The sequence below is a fragment of the Pistacia vera genome, unplaced genomic scaffold, assembly GCF_008641045.1.
Source record: "Pistacia vera cultivar Batoury unplaced genomic scaffold, PisVer_v2 Contig179, whole genome shotgun sequence".
Lineage (NCBI taxonomy): Eukaryota > Viridiplantae > Streptophyta > Magnoliopsida > Sapindales > Anacardiaceae > Pistacia > Pistacia vera.
Window position 1 is genome coordinate 850,276 of NW_022195887.1, and position 23,624 is coordinate 873,899.

General features: G+C 33.3%; 2 protein-coding genes across 2 annotated transcripts; both read left to right on the forward strand.

The window, feature by feature from the left end:
• The first annotated feature begins 3,471 nt into the window (after nucleotides 1–3,471).
• Nucleotides 3,472–5,444, forward strand: LOC116126400 (trimethyltridecatetraene synthase-like). The gene is made up of 2 exons (XM_031412105.1): nucleotides 3,472–4,540; nucleotides 4,671–5,444. The coding sequence occupies exons 1-2, from the start codon at nucleotides 3,611–3,613 to the stop codon at nucleotides 5,304–5,306; spliced, it is 1,566 nt and encodes a 521-aa protein (XP_031267965.1). The 5' UTR covers nucleotides 3,472–3,610; the 3' UTR covers nucleotides 5,307–5,444.
• A 12,666-nt stretch (nucleotides 5,445–18,110) lies between these two features.
• On the forward strand, nucleotides 18,111–20,518 carry LOC116126390 (trimethyltridecatetraene synthase-like). Its single transcript, XM_031412095.1, has 2 exons — nucleotides 18,111–19,064; nucleotides 19,711–20,518. Exons 1-2 carry the CDS (start codon nucleotides 18,159–18,161, stop codon nucleotides 20,332–20,334), a joined length of 1,530 nt encoding a protein of 509 aa, XP_031267955.1. The 5' UTR covers nucleotides 18,111–18,158; the 3' UTR covers nucleotides 20,335–20,518.
• Nucleotides 20,519–23,624: the final 3,106 nt, after the last annotated feature.

Below are 23,624 nucleotides of genomic sequence, written 5' to 3' on the forward strand. Positions count from 1 at the left end.
ATTGGCACATGTGACTCATCTCACGAGCTTGCGAGGTCTAAGCCCGCCTTTGCCGTGGGTTAAAATCGACACGTTGACGTTGGGGATATCGTCGAGTAGGTCGAGTATCCCTTAGACGACCATTGCCATCATTCTCCCCCATGGGTTGTTTTCCTGGTCGCCTCCCGTGGTTAGTTTGCCCGCGAGACACACATTCTTGAACGGAATGTACCCTATGATGTCGAGGATGTCGATCGCTCCTTAGTGTTGATGAACCAGATTGGTCGCTAGTTGAGTTCCGACCTGTTAGGGTAGCATCCGTAAAGCATGGCTGGTCCAGGTCTTAGAGGGCCGGTTGTTGATTTCTTAACTCAGCCACGTTCTATTGCATCGCCTGTGTAATCATTGTTTTGATCATCTCCACTAGTTGCCTATTCTCTGGATTTGACGTCCCTACCCCTACTGATTCGTGATATGAGGCATTGGTGATTGATGCCCGACATCTTGATGCACCTCCTGGTGGGTGGTTTCCATATTGTCGTGGTTTCTAGTGATGGTTTTTGATCTGGTACGAACCATTGTAGGCCTTGAGTGATTGAGTCACTGAGATTGTTTGCTGGAAATTTTGAAAGTAGGCGAAGGCCCTCCTTCTAGCGCCAAAATGTTAATACGAGATTCACACCAACTAGAGTGATCCGATTGACCTTGACGGAATTGGAACTGATGCGTGCATGATTAAGCATAACCAATAATGTATGAATGTAAAACAATAAAGAAAATGACACAAGAGAGTTTTAAAGTGGTTCGGCAAGTTATAATCTTGAGCCTATGTCCAGTGTTCTTTGTATTTGCTGTGAGAGCTTACAAGAGTATTCCTATAACAATTTGCTAACCCATTTTCCATCTTTGGAATGGGTTTATATACAAGTTTGGTACAAAGGAAAGAGCGAAAATAAATGGATTGCAATTAGGATTGAAATGCAACTACGATATTCTCAAGATTAAGCATTAAGATTGTGTCATGATTGTTGTCGATCTAATCTCTTCCGAGATGTCTGGGATCTAAGGTTATCTGTGAGCTGTTTGAACAACTGTCGAGATTGGTTGCGACTAGCTTATGCTGGGTCGAACAATCGTCTGAGTCGAACTGGTTTTGAGTCGGGCTATAACCTCGAAAAACTCTGACGTCTCTGAACTTGATGGAAAAATCACATACAACATAGGGTATTAAATATTAATGTTATTTTAGATTGAAGTGAGCAATTATAAAAGTATTTTTTACTCGGTAAACTGGTTGTAAAAGATTTCTTTAGTTTCTAAATTTATGTCTGGATGATTGAATAATGGTAATAATGACTATATATATCTTTTAGCATTAGGGTTAGGCTTCATACAGTAACTGGTTGGAAAAATTTTAAATAAATACTAAAGCAAAATCAACAGAACAACGATTAAGAGAACAGTGTGAAATCGTTTATGGTTTGGTGGGTTGGGGATTCTCCAAAAATGTCGATTATCAACACTTCATTAGATTCTCCATATATAAGGACAAAGTGGCGTTTTTTATTATAAAAATATCAAAAATAAAATAACATATCTCACATCTCCTCATATTTGAGCAATTGTCTAGTACCTCCTCTCTCCACCTTTAGCTAACCACCCAAACTCTCAACTGGATAAGTGTTAATAAATATTTGCACAATGTAATTAAATAGAAGAAAGAGAGTTATCTGTATTTGACGCTAGAGCCTTATCTCAATATAAAGTATTACATATTGAATGATGTAAATGAGTTGTAAATAATAGAAGCAGGCTAGTGAATTGGTCATAGGGATTAGTTATTTAAGATAAAGACATTAGTTGTAAAAATAGAAGACGTGACTAAATGAAACTTTTTCTTTCCGATTCTTCTTTATGCTCTCTAGAACCTATATATATACTGTTTCTTTATTCATATTTACTACTACTTCTACTACTACTACTAATAATAATAAAAAAGCTCCATTCGAAACAATGGGAGTAGCCCGTGTATCGTCAAAGAAATTTCTCCAGCGGCATTGGAATGACATTTGAAACCAGTCCAATAGTGAGATGTTGTAAAGGTATTATCAATAGGTTGCGATATTTACAACATTGTTTTTGTGGTTTTAGTTGATTCTCAAGCTCATTAAGAGCAATTAGTGTTGCTTTCCGGGATTGTGATCGCGCTCTTTCAGAGCCGATGAATAAATTATAAATGTAAATCAATAAAACATATTTTCGTAAGAGCAACTTTTTATTTGTAAGACAAACCATGACTAATGGTGGTGATAAAAAGGCTTATAGCCAACTAAATAACTGATAGCACTCTGGGGTGAGGCAAATTTACAGACCTTATAAAGTTATAACTACAAGAAGTCAAGAACATATTGAAAAATGAGTCAAAGATCTAAACAAAAATAAAAACCAGTACTAAGATATATATCCTTTCCAAGGATCTTAGACGAAGAGGAGAAAACGGCTTGATTATTCAGTCAATAGGTATGGAATCGGCAGTTGTTCAACTTGATTAATAGAAGAGAATAAAATTTTGACTTAAGCGTTAGTGTATCCGTTCCCCCGATCTTAGTTTATTTTGTAGATAAGAGAAAAAATCGCAACAACAATCAATTTTCCCCTGGGTTCCTTCGGAGAGCTAAGCTGTGAGATTTCCTTGAAACTGAAATTTGTGACACAACTGACAACTCTAAATATTTTATGTTCCTAGTTAAAATCCTCAACCAATTCTCAAGTATTAGGATGAATTTTCTAGTTTAACAAAAAAAGTTATTCTTAGACTCCTCGTGGAACAAAAACATAAGGATTAGATTATTATTTTTTTTTTTCTTTTTAAGAAAAAGAATAACAAAAAGAATTGATTTTTTTTTTTTTTTTTTTTTTATAGTCAAATGAATGTGACTGGCCGGTGGTCAACATATATTTTTATACCATGTGATTGAATTGTAGAAAACGAAAATATAATGTGCTGGCCTGTCATCAATACGTATGATGCATTTTCGGTGATTCTGCAATGGTAAATGAATATTTATAATATATCCATAAACTAATGTCGGCCACAACACGTGTTTAAGTAAAATACATTTTAAATTGAATATATTTCATTATATTAGTTGATTGTGTCAGGGTACCACATGATAAATTGACCATTATGTTGTCGTATTAGAATAAGATTGAATTAATAATATATGGGCTTGTATCCCTGTTCACCGGATTCAGATTATGAATATTTACATACATGTAACTTATTTGTATCACTACGTATCAGTACTGTAACTGAGGAACTGTAGCTCATTATATAACTGATAGTCTGATACTGTAGCTAAAATAAAGCACATCCCACGGCTCAGCTTAGTTAATCACAAGGATCGCCAACTTGGACTGGCATTGTACTATATAAACATCTCTGTAACTCATTTCCACTATGAAGTTTTTGAGTTAAGAAATTGAAGTGAAATTTTCTCATAACTTTTGTTCTGAATTTTTGCTCTACTAGAAGAATCTTTACACAACATATATATAAAGTTTCAAAAAAAAAAAATCAGCTATATAAACCGCTTAAAAGTATCTTCTTCATCATCACAACACTTACACAATGGACACAATGGAAGCTCTTTCTTGGGTTATCTTAGGCCTGGCATGGATAGCTGCCATAGCCTTCCTGAAAAAAATCTCATCTTCGTGGGGCCATCCACGAAAATTTCCACCAGGTCCTAAACCATGGCCTATTATTGGCAACCTTCATCTCATCGGTTCACTCCCTCACCAATCTTTTCACAAACTATCCCAAAAATATGGAGAAATAATGCAACTCAAGATTGGCTCTTTCCCTGTTATTGTTGCCTCTTCTCCAGAAATGGCTAAGCTTTTTCTCAAGACACATGATCATATCTTTGCTTCGAGACCTCAAACTGCAGCAGGCAAGTTCATAGCTTTTAACAATTCAGATATTTTGTGGGCTCCTTATGGACCATATTGGCGCCATGGCCGTAAAATTTACCTCACAGAGCTATTTAGTTCAAAACGACTCGAGTCTTACAAGTACATTCGTGTTGAAGAAATACGAGACTTCATGTCTTGCCTGTATGCCTGTTCGGGGAAGCCAACTGTGCTTAAAGATCATCTCTCACGCTATACCCTCAGCATTATAAGCAGAATTGTGTTGGGTAAGAAGTACTTTAGTGAGTCAGAAGGCTCAAAATCTGAAACATCGGTTGTGACACTTAAAGAGTTTCAAGAGATGTTAGATGAGTTGTTCTTGCTCAGTGGAGTGCTGAATATTGGGGATTGGATTCCGTGGCTGGATATCTTGGACCTGCAAGGATATGTGAAGCGAATGAAGGCCTTAAAGAGAAAACTTGATCGATTTTATGAGCACATATTTGATGAACACAAAGCTAACAGGGAAGCACTGGGGGATAATTTTGTGCCAAAAGACATGGTGGATTTACTATTGCGGCTGGCTGATGATGATACCAACCTTGATAATAAGCTAACGTGTGATAGAGTTAAGGGCATGACACAGGTACATATCTTTTCTTTCAATCTTTGAAATTAATATAGGATTACCAATTTATATAAACTCAATTAAAATGATATATTGATTGTTTATATATGGAAATAGATGTCACATTAAATCATTTATGCATGACCAGGATCTCATATTTGGAGCCACGGATACCGCAGCTACTGCCTTAGAATGGGCTATGTCTGAACTCATGAAACAACCACATCTTATAAAGAAGGCAACAGAAGAACTTGATACAGTAATTGGCAGAGAAAGATGGGTTGAAGAGAAAGACATGCCACAACTTCCTTATATTGATGCAATTATGAAAGAAACTCTGAGGAAACATCCTGTGGCTGTCCTGCTAGCCCCACACTTGGCCCTTGAAGATTGCAAGGTCGCTGGTTACAACATTCGCAAAGGCACTAGAGTATTTATAAACACTTGGAGCTTAGGCAGAGATCCTTCAGTATGGGATGCACCTGAAGAGTTTCGGCCTGAGAGATTCTTAGGCAAAACAATTGACATTATTGGCCAAAGCTTTGAGCTGTTCCCATTTGGATCCGGGCGGAGGATGTGCCCCGGCTATACACTCGGACTGAAGATGATGCAGTCTAGCTTAGCTAATATGTTACATGGGTTTAACTGGAAGCTACCAGGCAATATGAATGCAGAAGATATTAGCATGGAGGAAGTTTATGGATTGGCAACAATAAGAAAGTTCCCAATTGTTGCAGTCATGGAGCCTAGACTCCCGCGTTATCTTTACTGGTTGAGATATTAATATAAGTTTCTGCTCTTTGTTTAATTTTAATAAGTGGGTGTTGATAATATTCGCGTTGGTTAACATCTTCAGTAACCAACATAAAATTTATGCTTAATAAGTTTCTGTGAGCAAACACAAACCTCAAAATAAAGAAGTTGCTGAATTTTTTACAATGCCTCAACTCCAACAAACCTTTATCCTTCTCTCTCTCTCTCTCTCTCTCTCTCTCTCTCTCTCTCTCTCTTCTCTATATATATATATATATATAATTGAAATGTAATGATACAATCCTCTGATTCGGATTCAAGTGAAAAAGAAATGTCGGGATCAACCAAATTGATGAAATTGAAACCTCTAGTGAAAATGAAAAAAATGTCTTAACCAAAGATAAAAAATTCCTCTTAGAAGCCGTTAATAAAATTGATGATCTTCTTTTGAGAAAAGAGTATCTAGAGAGACTAAAAATACCTTCGAAAAAACTGATAGGAAAATAGAAACCCATAAGGCTTACAGCTTTCAAAATATATTGACAAATTCGAAAAATAAGAAAAACGGAAATTAACACTCAGAAGATTTACAAAAGAAATACAACAACTAAAAATTGAAAGTAAAGATTTAAAAGAACAACAAAAACAACATTCGAAATTACTTGTGCCAAGAAAAAAGATAAATCTGAAGAATTGAAGATGATGAAGATCATAATGAAGATTTCATAAATGCTAACCAAATAACTTATCAAAAATGGATATTAAGATAAAAATCTTAATCAATGATGAATTTATCCTAGAAACAATTGCTCTATTTGATATCTGGAGCAGACTTCAATTGTATCCAGAAGGTTTAGTTCCTACAAAATACTATGAAAAAAAAACATAGCTTGCTAAATCAGCCAAAGGCTCAACACTTTTTATCAATTACAAATTATCGATGTTATAGTTTGTAATCAAAATATTTGTTTAAACCCCTCATTCTTATTAGTAAAAATTTGAGAAGAAGTATGTAACTAGGAACACCCTTCATTAGTTTAATAAACCATTAGTGTTAATGTTCGGGGAATCCATACAAATAATGGGGGAAGTCTTATCTTCAACTTTATACACAAAACCATCCAAAGAAAAACTTAACCTCCCAAATACTCAACGTCAAAGAACGAAATAATCACCTTACCGCAAACAAAAACATATATATTCCTCCAAGAAGAAGTTAAAACTAAAAGAATCAAATCCCAAATTCAACATAATGATATCCGCACAAGATAAAACAAATACAAAAAACTATTGAAACTCAAATTTGCTCTGACCTACCTAATGCCTTTTGGGATAGAAAAAAAAATATGGTCAGCCTGCCTTAAGAAAAGATTTTGATGAAAAAGAAATACCTAAAAGCCAGACCAATACAAATGCTAAAAGATTAGAGGAACATTGTAAAAAGGAAATCGATGACTTCTACAGAAAAAAATTAATAGGAAAAGCAAGTCTCCTTGGAGTTGCCAGCCTTCATGTCAGAAAAATGCTGAACTTGAAAGAGGAGTTCCAAGACTGTCATAAATTATAAACCTCTTAATCAGCCTTAGGGATAAGTATCAATCCCAACAAAAAAAGATTTATTACAAAAAACTATCCAATTCAAGAATCTTTTCCATATTCGACATGAGTCGGGTTTGGCAAATCCAAATTAAGCCAGAAGATAGGTATAAAACCGCATTTACTGTACCATTTGGTCAATATGAATGGAATGTAATGCCCTTTGGGTTAAAAAATGCCCATCCGAATTCCAAAGAATAATGAATGAAATTTTCAATCCATACTCCCAATTCCTTATTGTCTATATCGATGATGTTCTTATATTTTCACCAGTATAGATCAACATTAAATATTTAAAGACATTTATTCATATTGTCAAAACAAATGGTTAGTTGTTTCAAAAACAAAATAAACCTTTTTCCAAACAAGGATCGATTTTTAGAAAATAATCTACAATGGTACAATTATACCTATTCAAAGCTCATTGAATTCAGTAAAATTCCTGATGTTACACTGATAAAACTCAGTTACAAAGATTCTTAGGAAGTCTTAATTATGTAATGAACTTTTATCCTAAAATAGTCAAATCTGTAAACCTTTATATGAAAGGTTGAAGAAGAATCCAGCACCGTGGGCAAACCAACACACTAATACAATCCGACAGATTAAAGCCCAAATCACCCATTTACCTAGTTTGCATTTAGCAGACCCATTAGCCTTCAAAATGTTGAAACCGCCGATGCCTCAGATTTAGGGTATGGAGGTATTCTCAAACAAGTACATGATAACAAAGAACAAGTTGTCCAATTTACTTCCAAATTTTGGAATGAAACCAACAAAATACTCACCATCAAAAAAGAGATTTATCCATTGTCCTATGCATTTCCAAATTTCAAAGTGATTTACTAAATCAAAAATTTTACTTGTATTGATTGTCAAACTGCTAAACATGTTTTACAAAAGGATGTTCAAAATATTGCATCAAAACAAATTTTTGCGCGGGGGCAAGCAATTTATGTGTTTGATTTTGACATTGAATACATCAAAGGAGAAGCTAATTCCCTGCTTGACTTCCTCACCAGGGAATTCCTTCAGGGGAGATAACCATCATGCCTCCCAAAAGACCAACCCTCCAATCACTCAAAAACAATCAAAGGCTTCTTATGCCCAAAAGTACACAACACCAAATCATGGTATGAACTTGTATGTGAAGAAGAAGCCCAGAAAAGGCCCAACAATCAAAAGGCAAAGGCATAGCCTCAACAGCTCTTCTAGAGCCCAACAAATACAGAACAAATCTAGAATTGGATCAGCTCTTTTCAGCAAAGTCCAGAAGCAGCCCTTGCTATGATTGGGTTAACACCAAATTACCAAAAATGAGATTTGAAATTTAAAGAACTTCAAACTCTTCCAAAAAATTCCCAAGAATTTTCCCAATGTGAAAAAATTTCACTAAGCACATTGCAAAAGATAGCTCAAATTGCTCTTTCAAAAAACAAAGAAAATTGTTCCTGCGGCTACACCTTTAGAAGCCCTTAAACCAGGACAAAAATATATTCAAAAAGGAATTGCAACTAATCTTTTGGTTTTCGAAGAAGGTTATGATTTTGAAAACCTTAAACAATTAGTTCAACAAATTTTTCCAAAAAACTTTCATTTTATCCCTGAAGATAAGGAAAACTCAAAAATTTTATGAATTTCTTCTGTTGATTCTGACTCTTATGAGTTTAAACACTATGCGGAGAAAAAACCAACTGGGATTATCACTCATTCAACCTTTCATATTATGAAAATCCTTAATCTTTGATTGGGGATCCAACCAAACCAATTCAGAAAATTTTCCCCAAATTTTGACCCCCCGGATATAATTACTGGGACTATCAAAGAGCCTGGAACAGATCACTCTTTCTCCAAAATAGTCATCACAGGCACTCCTGGATGATTTACTTCAAAAGAAACACTTTATTCAAATTCCCAATTGGTTTTCCCAATGGTGGATCATTTGGATTAATTCCCGAAATCCTACCCCCAACTGTCCATGAGGATTCAATGAGTTCAAACTCAAGTTCAAAGTTTCCGAACCAGATTCAAACTCCTCCCACTACTTCATTTCTCAGCAAAGTTCCACTTCGTGGATTTACAATGGGAATATGAAATCATCCAAAATATTGGCAATCTCCCTAATTTGATCCGGAAATTTAAGTCAAGTGGTGGGGATAAATTTGATGCATCCCACGTGTCCAAAGAAAAAATTCGTTTGTCTCTCAAGTTCACCTCATCAAACTAGCAATTACCCCTGAAATTGCCAATTTTTACAGAAAAAAGACTGTGGCATCAATCCTAGCAGGAGCCAAGACAAAACAAGAACTCAAAGACCACCTCAAGACTATTCTTTCACAACTCCAAGTAACGAAATCTTACCAGAGCTCTTGTGCCTCGGTCAACCTCGCCCAGAGCAATGAAGATGACTGTTATGGAATCATCTAACTTATTCCAAACAGTTCGAAATTACCGCTTCTCTAAAAAAGAAGACTGGCCAAAAAACCGACATCAGCTTCAGAGAATATCTGGCATAATATTGAAGAGTCAGAGATTCCCTGCAAAAGAGACATTTAATGCTCTTTAAAAAAAAAAAAAAATATTCACTCAATAGTATTCATGTGATGCTATAGTGAGATAAGGTTTTCTATAAATTAGAAGGATCCGTGTATTGTGAACCAAGCTTTTGCCAAGCCAATTCTAAACTTTCTCTTTCACTTTCTCTTGATGTAAACTTCCCAAAAGCTCTCCAAAAAGAAAGCTTTCATTGTAAGTTAAATTTCTTTCAATAATCATTCTCTTTTAATCTTTCAAGTTCTTGTTTTTTTAATAATCATTCATCATGTTTGATTTTAATGTTTATTTAAGTTTTGTTTAATGTTTATTTAAGTTTTTATTTGTGTTCTTTGTTTCTTTAAAATTTTGTTCATCACTTAATCTGGTTTCAGTGCGGCACTGCCGCCGTTACCTAGCTAAGTGTTAATCTCACTTCTTAATATGATTTCTGTGCGGCTCTGCCGCCGTTGTCTTATTAAGTTGTAAGATTATTTAAATTAATGTTTATTTAACTTTATTTTAAGTTTATTTAAGTTTTATGTTTATTTAAGTTTTGTTTAATCTCTGCATATCTCCTCTTTGTTTGCAACGATCCTGTATCCTGTGTCCCTTCTGGTATATATATATATGGGATTTCTGTGACAAGACCCTTGCCTTAGGCCAAGCAGGGTAAGTTCGTCTGAATAGGTGATTAGGTTATCATTGCCTAGATGACCTTTGGCCCACAGGAATTCTTCTAGATTGCATTTTTGTAAGGAATCAAAATCGAAATCGAAATCATCTAATTCCTAAGATTTAGAATTGATCGGTTTTAATTCCCAGAAACCTGAAATCAGAACTTGAAATAGAGGTTCTGGGTATCCAACTAAAATTTAATTATCCCCTATTTTAAAAAAAAATTGACAAATACATTCCTAAAAAATTTACAAATACACCACTTAATAGTTTACAAAAATTATAATTTAGTTCTAGTTCCTACTTAGGTATCCGGACCTTAGTTCCAACAATATAGGAATCCGGACCAGACCCTAATAGGACCAATTCCGGTTTTATCTTTTACTCATGCTCACCCCTATTTCTAGTTTGGAAAAATCTATTACTAAAGAAAAAATTATTTTGCCTCTAGGAAAGGCAATATTTACAAGCACTCTTTAGTCTTTAATATGGTAATAATAAGAAAGATTTATTTGCAGTCTCTTTTCCTTCAAGAACATTATAAATATTGTCTTAAATAAGGTTTTAATCAATCATTTGTTGAATAGATTCTTGTATTTGCAATATTTTTTTCCTGCGATTTGAATTATATTTGAAGATTATACTGTTACGTTATAGTCGTTTTTAGTGTTAGAGTTTGGTTTATTTTTCACTTTTTATTTTTCTGCTGTGACAAAGTTTTTTGAATTAGAAAATAATAAAACTCTAAATTAAATTTACACGCACTTGCAATCCAAAGGACTTATAAGGACTCGCCAAGCAGATTATGATGTGTAATTGTTTGATTGCTTAGTCGGTGTTCGTTTTTTTAAGTGCACATCTAACCCCCGAGGTTTGGCCAAATACCAATAAACCCCCTAAACACTGGTAATTACACTGAACCCTATGCGTCCGTCAGTGTCTTTTCACTTTTTGTTACTTTTAACCATATAATTGGATGAATGACATTAATACCCTCACTACTATGCTCATCAATCGCAAGTTCCAACCCATCCTTCTTACTTTCACTTCATCTTTAGCAGCCCCCAACACCCAGATTAGGCTTAAAAAATTATTAAATTATGTAAAATATCATAAGTTTTAAGAAGAAAATAGAAAAGAAGCTAAAAAAAAAAATCTAGAATAATGAAAAGAATAAGAAATATATTAAAAAAATTAATGATGTAAAAATTTAAAAAATTAATACAAATCTTAAAAAAAAAATTGAACTTGAAAATTATTATTATTTAGATTTTAGCTTCTTTTTCTTAGGTTTTTGTAGTATTCTCAATTTTTCAAAATCTTTAAAAGTTTTTTTTAATCCTTTTTTATTTCGTATTTGTGTTTTTAGGTTAAGGATTAGTTTATTTAAGTTTTTAAAAATTTTATTAGTAATTTTGCCTTTTTATTTTAAAATGAGTTGTTAATGAATTTTAGGGTCAATTAGTCAAGTTCAAAATATAATTAAAGAAATTCATAATTGTGATTGGTCAAATTTAGTCAAATCCCATATTTGTTAGGGTTTATGTGGTAGTTTAGAGAGGTTTTGGGATACACATTGGGTTTACATGTTTGAGGCGGTCTAAATGTATTAAGTTATTAACTTAGTAATTATAAAATGTAAGTGTATTTTACATTTTTACCCTTGATTCCATTAAAACTATATAAAAAAATTTAGGGACTGATGACAGGAGGTTTAGAGTAATTACAAGTACCATAGGGGTTTAACGGCTTTGACCAAACCTGGAGGGTTTAAAGTACTATATAATGTTTTATTATAAGGAGATATTATATTAACCGAAAGAAATATCATTTTGAAGATTATTAGGAATATTTAGAAAATGTGTTTGGTTGGTTTGAATAAATTAGTGAATAATATGTTTGGTTGGGAGGATAAATAAGTGGATATGTTATATAGATTACTAAATAACCCTAATTTTTAAATATTATTATAATGGTATTTATTATTATTATTTTTTGAATAGTTTCTTTGAACCCCCTACTTTTCAGATTTAGCAAAAACACCCTAGTAACCAAAAATGTTTTAAACTTAACAAAAACACCCCTACCCACCCCAAGCCACTACCGGCAGCTAGCCGCCACCGCCAGCGGCCGTTGACAGTGCCATAGATTTGGTCGTTACGCAAGTAGTGTCATAGATTTGGTCGTTCACAGCCAAAGACGTGGCCGTTAAATGGCCACAGATCTGGTCGTTTCTGCCATGGATCTGCGATCCATGGTCGGAAAAAGCCTCATCGGCACACGTCCGGCCATATACAACCGATCGTATGCCATTATGGCAACTTTCGATAGCCACCGGCAATAGTCGACGGCGGCTGGTAGTGGTGGCCAGTTCTGGGTGCAATGGTATTTCTATAAATAATGACAATAACAAGGGCAATGTCGTCCAGAAAATTTAAAAAGTCAGGATAAAAGAGTCTACATGAGTGAATTAGGTGTTTTGTAAATCTTAACAAAAATAAGGCTAATGTGGATCAAATGCTCAATTGTTTAGGGGCAACATGAGACACAAAATTGGATTACTTGGGGTAAGTTTTAAAACACCCCCCCAAGGTAATAATATTCCCGGTAACTTACCCCCCAAATGCCACTGTTTGTCATAAAAGATTCTGTGAATAATTTTTTACAAATCAATCAAACATCGTCATTTGCTCAATTTAAAAAACATATTATCTCCATTACCTAATATTACCCACATCCAAACGGGCCCTTAGAATAAATATATAATACTAACAAAAATAAAAAAACCAGTATGATAAATTAGGATTAAAAACGCTTAGATGAACCCCGGAGCACTTAGAATTTTTCAAGGGAACCCAAAAGATAAAATGAATATTAAAACAAATAAAATAAACTTAATGCAAATAATAACTAAGATCAAATATCTGTTACACTAATCTAATATTTGAATTATTGAGATAACACACAATACTTAAAAATAAAGTTTAAAATAAATCTTTAATAATATCTACAATACAACTCTATTAACAATTATTCATCATCAAAATAGACATGTAAAACTATGTTAATAACAATTATTCATTATAAAAAAGAAAAAAATAGAATAGTAACAGGGTGTGTTTCGGGGATCTACCAGGTGAGCTATCAAATCAAAGGGAGAGAGATCAGACAAGGAGTGGCAGTCATCTTCTACTCTAAAAATCACGAGGAAAAGGGAGATCGAGAAAGAGAGGGAGATAAAAGGGCTATAGGCCTATAGCAACAGCTTTTGGCCCAAATCCAAATATTTATACCCGTACTTGAATTCAAAGGCACTGGACTCTGGAGTGGTGCTCTGCTCAATGTCTCCACCGGTATATCCAACTATGAGGGAAAATTTCTTTTGTCTATCTCTGTTTTCAAGAAACCAAAAATCTTGAATTCAAAAGTAGAGTAATTTCAAGAAATTTTCCCCAAGCTTATCAAAGTCAAAGTCAAACTACAACCATTTTATGCAAGGCTTTAAATTTTGCACGGATATCAAGACATAAACATGTTAATAATCTGAATATATATATTTCACAACCAGCAATCAAGCATGGCTAACCGGTAGGGTATATCCTTTTTGTATTTGTTGTGCAAAAAATATACACTAATATTAATACCATCGATTAGAGTTCAATGAACACTTACAGATAAAATGGTATTAGCAATTAAAAACCCAAATCGCCTACAAAAGGTATTTTATATTAATCTTATGATATTTTAAGATAAGGATTACGGAGTGGTCTCCACATGTCAAGACAATTTACAAAAACACTTATTACATTGATCTCAAAGGTATAAATGTGTACATCTCTTCATGAAAAAGAGAGGTTGGACATATGAGAGTTGAACATAGATTTGAGCGAGCTTATTTTTCTCCGTAAACAAAGGATTTCTCCATCTTTGTATGCCTTACAGACAATATCATAAAAATAGTCAGAGAATAATAAAATAACTGTAGGTATAGAATTTGCTTTAAGCATCCAAACTACTATAAAAATCCCTCTTGTCCATCTTTTATTTATGTTTCATCAAACATATATCATCCCAGCACCATAAACACTTCTCATGAATTATTCACGTGTAATTTCTAAGAACAGTTTAGTACTTTGCATATGCGAGTCGTTGGTGTCAAAATCACGCATCAACAGTATCAAACTTACATGCAAGACATACACAATATGCATGTAAACTATCATCAAATAAAATATGTAGTTAGTGGGTGTTATAAGAGGAAGTTATATAATAACTACCTATCATGCTGTGTATGCTCCTTAATGGAAGGAGTGATGGGTGGTTATTGGGAGTTTCTTGGTCCCTAGTCTAGCCATTATAAAACATCTCCTCCATTAGAGTTTGTGATTATGGTTTTCCATTTGGTATAGGCTAGAAGACACCTCTCTAAATTTCTCTCAAAAAATCATCTTTGTATGAGCTTTTTTCCAAAACTTGAGCCATAATGGCCAGGGGTAAGTGATTAATTTCCGCATTAAAGAGTGTGTTTGTTTTATTATTTTGGGTAGGATTTTTGAAAAAGTTGAGTTAAGTGATTATTATGAGGTAGGATTTGAAAATTAACAAAAACACTCCATAGCTTTGAAAATTAACAAACCTATGAAGTGTTTTTGTTAATTTACTAAACAACCCTATAATAAAATATTGAAAATCAACAAAAACACCCTCATCCACCTATTAAATGCCGGCAGTCGGCCACCACCGCCGGAGGGTGGATGGGTTGGGGTGTTTTTATCAATTTCTATACTTTTTTGTTGGGAAGGCTTAACATACACTTCCTCTCATTGCTTACCAAAATAAAGATTTGAAGATGATTTTTTTTTTTTTTTTTTTCAGAAAACTGCTTTATGTGTTTTGTTATAAGACAACTTAAAAGGGATCGACAAACTGTTTTGAACGTGAGCATTAATATCCATGATTTCTAAAGCGAGTTACGTAGTTCAGAAAAATAAAAAATCCCTTGTTCTAAAAAGGTTTTTGAAGCCCGCTAAAAGCATTGCCTGATCAACAATTGAACAAATTTAATGGACAGTATTTTGCATGAATTGTGTCAGAGAAAATGGTGATCCAAAGAAATATGGTGTGTGTGTGCGCGGGCCCTGTGTTGTCTCCTTCATTATACTCAACTCAATTCTAGCTTGAGGTTTGGAGGAAGAAACCACACTTGGTTCCTTTCACCTGAATGCACCAAACATGCTCTCAAATCAGAATTGTGAGACTGTAGGGGGCCATCATTAATATTTGGAAAATAATACAGCCACCGACGATAGTGCACCGAATTTATACATCGAATGACGTGATAAAATCCTGACTGTTAATTAATTTTAACTTAATATTAATCAACGATCAAGATTTTGCTACGTCATTCGGTGCACTACCGTCGGTAGCTATACCATTATTCTTAATATTTTGACGTTATTAAGAAAGAGATTCTTTATTACAAATTTTGATAAACAAATTGACACATTCATGAGATGATCCATAATTTACAGTTAACCATCAGGTTAATGCAGATGGTGATGGCCGATTTTGGCTAAATACATGGTGGATTTGGTCGAAAAATGGTAGATTATTGCATAACTGACTAGATCTAGCCGGTTGTGCGTCATTCCGATGACTTCCGATCACCATTCGATGATAGTAAACTTTTATTAAGAGGGTGTTTAACTATTCCAATTACCCAAATTAGACAAATGTAAAGGGTTAAAAATAATCTAAATATTTTCAAAAAATGTATCAAATACATACTCAAAATCTTATCCTATTTGATTTAATTTTATCCTATCTTATTCAAAATATCATATTTAAAATAATGTACTACCATATTGTTCTAAAATAATCTTTGTCCTCAGCGCACATAAAACACGCTAGCCAATTTCTCTAATTTGGGTCCAAGCTGATCACAAGACAATCAGCCAACCACTTGGGATCACTTATTTGTGTATAGAGTTTTTTTCATATATAATATTATGACACAACTTCAACGTGCGATAAAGATTAGAAAAATGAAAGAATGTATGTATGGTGAGTCATTGTTAGATTTGGATCATGGGCATATCTACGAAATTATTAAATTAATTATTTCTAGAAAAAGAGCTCACATGCTCATCACTTTTATTCATGGGATACGTTTTAATTTTCATCTTAAGCTAGGCTATGGTATATTTAAATGTGACAATATGAGAACAATTATTGAAGATTCATGCAACTTGAAAGCATTATGAGAACCATTTAAATAATGTGACCATAAATTAATTTTGGATATCTTTGATTATAGTATATAATTTAAAACAAATTGACGATTATCTTGTCGCATTCTCATGCGAAGAACTAGTGTTAAGAATCTGCCATGCGTGAAAAAGGTTATCTTGATTGATAATTAATAAATTAATATGGGAAAACAATTTGACAATAGTTGGGATCCAAGCAATTATGATAATGATTTTTGAAAAAATTGAACGAAGAATCCACGTTTTCTGAAGTCACTATTAATTTGTCAAAACTTCGTAAAAAATGAACATGACCTTCGACATAAACTAGGAATTGATCTAATCAAGCATGTCCTTTTCTCAAACACTTCAATCAATATATATATATATATATATATATATATATGATACAGAATTTTGTATCAACTCAAGTGATCTGATCTACCTTGACAGGATTGAAACTGGTGTGTGCATGATTACAGGTAACCAACAATGAATGAATAATGAATGCAGTAAAGAAAATGACAAAGAGATTTTTAAAGTGGTCTCGGCGAGATAAACTCTTGAGCTTACGTCTACTGTTTTTCATATTTGTTATGAGAACTTACAATAGTAATTCTAGGAATAATTTCCAACCCGTTTCTTATTGTTTGAGGGGGTTTATATACAGAGTTTGTATAAAGGAAATAGCGAAAATAAATAGATTATAATTGAATTGAAATGCAGCTTCGGTATTCTCGTGATTGTGTTGTGATTGAGCAAAGATTGTTGTCTGATCCATTTTGAGATATCTGTGATATGAGGTTATCTGAGAGTTGGTTGAATGATCATATGGATTGTTTGCGATTAACTTGTGTTGGGTCAAGCTGTAGTTCGACAAGCTTACGCTGGGTCAGACAATCAATGAAATCGAGTTGTTTCCAGGTCGAGTTATAACCTCGTGACATTCTGAGCTTGATGAAAAAATCACATACAATATATATAAAACAAGAATTCAATTTAAAAATTAGAAAATTAAAAATAAGAAGACAATGTCAAGCACAGACGCCATTCCCAAAAGAAAATTAGATGTTTGATCTACCGACAACATTGAACAACATATAATAATCAGATAGAAAAAGCCCGACGATATCTCTTCACTTTCAAGTTTCAATAAACTAGCTCCCTCAAGAGTTATTTAATATGTGTATAAGTTGACTCGGTCACTTTGGTTATATATAAAAAAAAAATGATAAATAAATAAAAAAACATAGTTGAAATTTAATAGATCAATTTTGGATAAATGATCTTACATACATGCATCAAAGTTGATAGTAGATGATCAATAACACTAGACGAATGATTGACGATTAGTTGGTATTACTTGAATTGGTTAATTGAATTAAATGGGTTAAAGAAATTATTCTAGTATATTTGTTAAAAAAATTTAAATATTAATTTAAATGTATTTAATATAATATTATAACATAGCTTAAATAAATTAAGTTATTGTAACATAAATTTTTTGCATAAATTCATGACCTTCAATTCATGTTAATCCAACGGACTTAAACAGAAAATTAAAAGTCAATTTATTTTAATATTAACTAAATAATGTATAATACAATGTTTAGGGTCTATCAATAATCATGAATTTGCATTATAATATATATCTATTTGAATAAATTCCGCATAAAGCCACACTTTTGTTACTTTCTTCTAAAGCTGACAATCTGTGCAGTATAAACATGCAAAAAGTAATTGCCATAAAACCTTCCGCCATTAGCCTATAAATGTCTCCAAAACCAACCCAAACTCTCACCTTTACAACACAAACACAATCACGATTAATGGAAGCCTTTTCTTGGGTTGTTTTAGCCACGGCATGGCTAGCTGCTCTAGTCTTCTTGAAAAGAATCACAACTTCCTGGCGCCAACCCCTAAATTCTGCACCTGGTCCTAAACCATGGCCTATCATCGGCAACCTTAACCTCATTGGTCCACTTCCTCACCAATCTCTTCATAAACTAGCCCAAAAATATGGATCCATAATGCAACTTAAGTTTGGTTCTTTCCCTGTTGTTGTTGCCTCTTCTGCAGAAATGGCTAAACTTTTTCTCAGGACACATGATCATATCTTTGCCTCCAGGCCTCCAACCGCAGCTGGCAAGTACACAACTTATAACTATTTGAATATTACATGGGCTCCTTATGGACCATACTGGCGTCAAGGCCGCAAAATTTACCTCAGGGAGCTGTTTAGCTCAAAACGACTCGAATCTTACGAGTTCATTCGTGTTGAGGAATTGCGAGCCTTTGTCTCTCGTTTATATACCTCATCAGGGAAGCCTATTGTGCTTAAAGATCATCTCTCACGCTTTACCCTAAGCATTATAAGCAGAATTGTGTTGGGTAAGAAGTACTTTTGTGAGTCGAAATCTGAAACTTCAGTCGTGACACTTGAAGAGTTCCAAGAAATGCTGGACAATTTGTTCATGCTGAATGGAGTGCTAAATATTGGGGATTGGATTCCATGGATGGATTTCTTGGACCTGCAAGGGTATGTGAAGCGAATGAAGGTCTTAAAGAAGAGATTTGATCGATTTCATGACCATGTGTTTGATGAACACAGAGCCAAAAGGGAAGGAGTGAAGGATTTTGAGGCAAAAGACATGGTGGATTCACTACTGCGGCTGGCTGATGATCCCAAACTTGATGCTAAGCTAACTTCTGATAGTGTCAAGGGGTTCACACAGGTAAATGTCTTTCCTCTTCCAGTCTTTAAATTACAGAGTGCATGATATTTAGAAAGTCAAATAACTAAAAATTCAAGAATTTTAGGTATTGAAATCAGCGGAAGACTTAGTTTGAGCAATATGTGATTAAGGTTAACTAAAAATGCATAATAAAAGCGTTAATAGAGAAAGAGTTGACAGCTAGCGTTACCGATGATCAAGGTTAATTGACTAAAACATATTAAGAAATATTTGAGAGCACATGCAATTAGGTAATTAGTCTATAGCTCCTTTAAAGATGCAACCCAGTTCAGTAGCTTCAATCTATGAAGGTTACAAATTGAAGAGAGAACATCCTGTTTTATAGTAGTTTGAGAGAAGACACATGCCCATGAGTGGTTCAAACTTCAAATTATTGCCAATGACTAATGACTAAACACTTACATATAGTCGGTTCTTGCCGTAGTCAAATGTTATAAGATAATTCAAGCCAGTTGACCATGTAAGTCAATTTATATATATTTGTTGAAATTATCTATGAGCTATTCTTTAATATTTCAATAAATGATATTATGAATTATTGAATTAGTATTCAAAATAACAACCTGTCCTTTGTAATATAAGTAACCAGTAATTCATTTTTTTGGTTTTGTTCATCCGTGATCAGGATCTCATTGCTGGAGGCACGGATACCTCAGCTACAACTGTGGAATGGGCTATGTCTGAACTTCTGAAACAACCAGAGCTTATGAAGAAGGCAACAGAAGAACTTGATAGAGTAATTGGCAGAGAAAGATGGGTTGAAGAGAAAGACATCCCACAACTTCCTTATATTGATGCAATTATGAAAGAAACCATGAGGATTCATCCAGTGGCTGTACTCTTAGCCCCGCATTTGGCCCTTGAAGATTGCAATGTTGCTGGTTACCACATTCGTAAAGGCACTAGAGTGTTTATAAACTCTTGGAGTTTAGGTAGAGACCCTTCAGTATGGGATGCGCCTGAAGAGTTTCGGCCTGAGAGGTTCATAGGCAAAGCAATTGATGTGAAGGGCCAAAGCTTTGAGCTTTTGCCATTTGGCTCTGGTAGGAGGATGTGCCCTGGCTATAGCCTCGGACTGAAAATGATTCAGTCTAGTTTCGCTAACATGTTACACGGTTTTAACTGGAAGTTGCCGGGGAACGTAAAACCTGAAGATATCAGCATGGAGGAAGTTTATGGATTGGCAACAATAAGAAAGTTCCGACTTGTTGCAGACATGGAGCCCCGACTCCCACTTCATCTTTATTAATTGAGATATTAATATAATTAGTTTCCAATTTTTCTTTAATTTTAATAAGTGGAGGTTGAATTGATCATGTTTCTTCAACCTCGCTTGGTACTGTCTCTAAAATCTTGACATTGAAACAAGTTTAAGGCAGTTCCCCTGTACTGTTTCCTATTATACTAATATAGATAAAGTCTTGATATGGTTAGATACTAGTGGATCATTGTGCAGCCAAATGGTTTCTAGAATAAGGAAATTTCCAATTTAATAAATTAATTAACTTCCCTTGCAGTTTCAACTCAAAATAATGCATGCACCAGATTATACATCCAGCATGTAGTTTAAGTTATTGCGCATGCTGGAATGGACAATACTTTAAACATAATTTTTCCCTTTCCATAAAAATATGTTAATATCATTGTCAAGTGTGCATTGAAAATTATGTTTGTAAACATTACAAATAAATTATTTCTAAAGATCTTAGAACATCTCCGATAGTGCTCTTTATTTTAAAGAGCATCTTTCATATAAATAAAGAACATTTTTATTAATTTCTAAATATAACAAACAAAATTTTTATTCAAATCCAATTGACTCTTTAAATTTAATGAAGATGTTCTTTATTTTCAAGAAAAAAACTTAACAGGAGAGAGAATTAATAATAAAATGCATAGAAACTTGTAGTTTATTAATTAAAATTATGATAAAGAGTGAATTTGACTGTCTAGATATGGAGAGCCAAACTCACTCTTTAATTTATATTTAAAGGATAAAGAGTTTGTTTAACTCTTATATTTATGGATAGACTCTTTATAATAAAGAGTTTGTATCATATAAAAAATCATTCGGAGATGCTTTTGGATTGGTTCTTAGTTATTCAAAGTCAAGCCATTCCATATATATATATATATATATATATATATATAATATTCAATAATTAAAAGACATGTTAGATTGTTTTCCATATATATTAATTTATTAATTTATTATCAATCTTCAATAATTGTTCTCATATTGTCACATTTAAATATACCCAAGTCTAGCTTAAAATGAAAATTAAAACGTTTACCCCATAAATAAAAGTTTGTCAATGTTATCATGGTAGGTTATTCTAATATTTAAATCTAAGATTTCAAGAAAGGGAAGGAAGCAAACCTCATTGACTGAGAGACCAATCACTCGAGGTTTTATTATTGAATTGTCTCAAAACACNTTTCCCATATATATTAATTTATTAATTAATTATCAATCTTCAATAATTGTTCTCATATTGTCACGTTTAAATATACCAAAGTCTAGCTTAAAATGAAAATTAAAACGTTTACCCCATAAATAAAAGTTTGTCAATGTTATCATGGTAGGTTATTCTAATATTTAAATCTAAGATTTCAAGAAAGGGAAGGAAGCAAACCTCATTGACTGAGAGACCAATCACTCGAGGTTTTATTATTGAATTGTCTCAAAACACGTAATCCTGACCTTAATGACACACATTATAACCTCACTTTGTAACTTGTTCTAAAAAAAATAAGAGACTTGCATTGGATCCATAACCTTTTGACTAGTATTTTGAAGTTTAAAAAATACAAAGAGAGAAATGAAGTCCACATTGAGTGATCTAATCATTGCCATTAATACTCCACGTAAACATAATTTTAATTAAAAGTAACACTGGTCTTATTCACTCTTCATATTCACTTCTCTTACTCATTTTTATAAATATAAAACATAGTATGAGTATTATAAATATAATATAAATGCTATATGTTATTTTAACAAAGATAAGTAAGAGAAGTGAGTAGAATGAGAGAGTAAAGTTAGCATGTTTCTTTAATTAAACTAAAAAAGATGAGAGAATTTATAGAATGAAAACTGAAAAGACAAGATGAAGAAGAAGAAGAAGAGAGAATTGTTAGTTGAGTTGAGCACGACACGTGTTACACATCATCCTACATCTACGACTTGATTGCCTTGCGTTGAAGTGGAGCGTGCCTCTCATCACCATCATTGCCCATGCAACCTAACATATATCACAACCGTTGAAAGAGGGGGCCGAACAGTTATCTTCCTTCCCGTGGGTCCATGTATTAGATTTGTTGGTGGGACACGTGCTTAACATCTACGACTACGACAAAACGACATAATATAAGACGTGTCTAATTAAATCATGATGCAATGTCAAACAATGTGGACAAACATAATATACGTGTTTAGCTTATACTTACTTTAACTTCATATGTATCTTCCAATTTCCTTAAAATAAATTATATAATAAATTTTTGAATGAGACCAACTGACTTGTCAGGAATAGACATAAGCTAAGTGATATATATATTTGTTTATTACGGGATATCAGGCCTAGTTTATATACCATTCAATTAATTTATCCAAATTTTAAAACTATGATTAGTATGGGTTTCATTAATCATTCTTATTAGTATCTTAAAGACTCAAACTTAGAAACTCATAGATACTCCTTTCGTTAACCACTCTTATTAATGTTTGAAATGACTAAAAATTTATCAAAAAATCTTTTTTCAAATATTTATATATATATATATACAGTAACTTTTGTGAAGAGAAAGATTAGTGAAGAAAAAGGTGACCAATAATTTTGTAGAACAAATTTGATATGCTATGATTTGAATTGAATTTACGGTATAAATTTTGATATAAGCTAACTGTTGTTACTAGTAGGGAATGCTGTTGTATCTAGACCCACTAACAAGGAAAGACACATAAGATTGAAGTGATTTTGTGGAGAAAAGTCAAGACCAATGACAGAAAGTGAAGAAAAACTCGCAAAAAGGTGACAAAAACCAGTGACAGATTGATGGGTTATAAATCAGATGATTTGAAGCTCCATATTCGCTTTAGTACTGGGAAGTGCATGCATTAGCTAAATTATATTACATTACCAGTCTTGATGGATCGAAAGAGAGAGTTTTTTATTATATATAGTAACTTTTGTGAAGAGAAAGATTAGTGAAGAAAAAGGTGACCAATAATTTTGTAGAACAAATTTGATATGCTATGATTTGAATTGAATTTACGGTATAAATTTTGATATAAGCTAACTGTTGTTACTAGTAGGGAATGCTGTTGTATCTAAACCCACTAACAAGGAAAGACACATAAGATTGAAGTGATTTTGTGGAGAAAAGTCAAGACCAATGACAGAAAGTGAAGAAAAACTCGCAAAAAGGTGACAAAAACCAGTGACAGATTGATGGGTTATAAATCAGATGATTTGAAGCTCCATATTCGCTTTAGTACTGGGAAGTGCATGCATTAGCTAAATTATATTACATTAC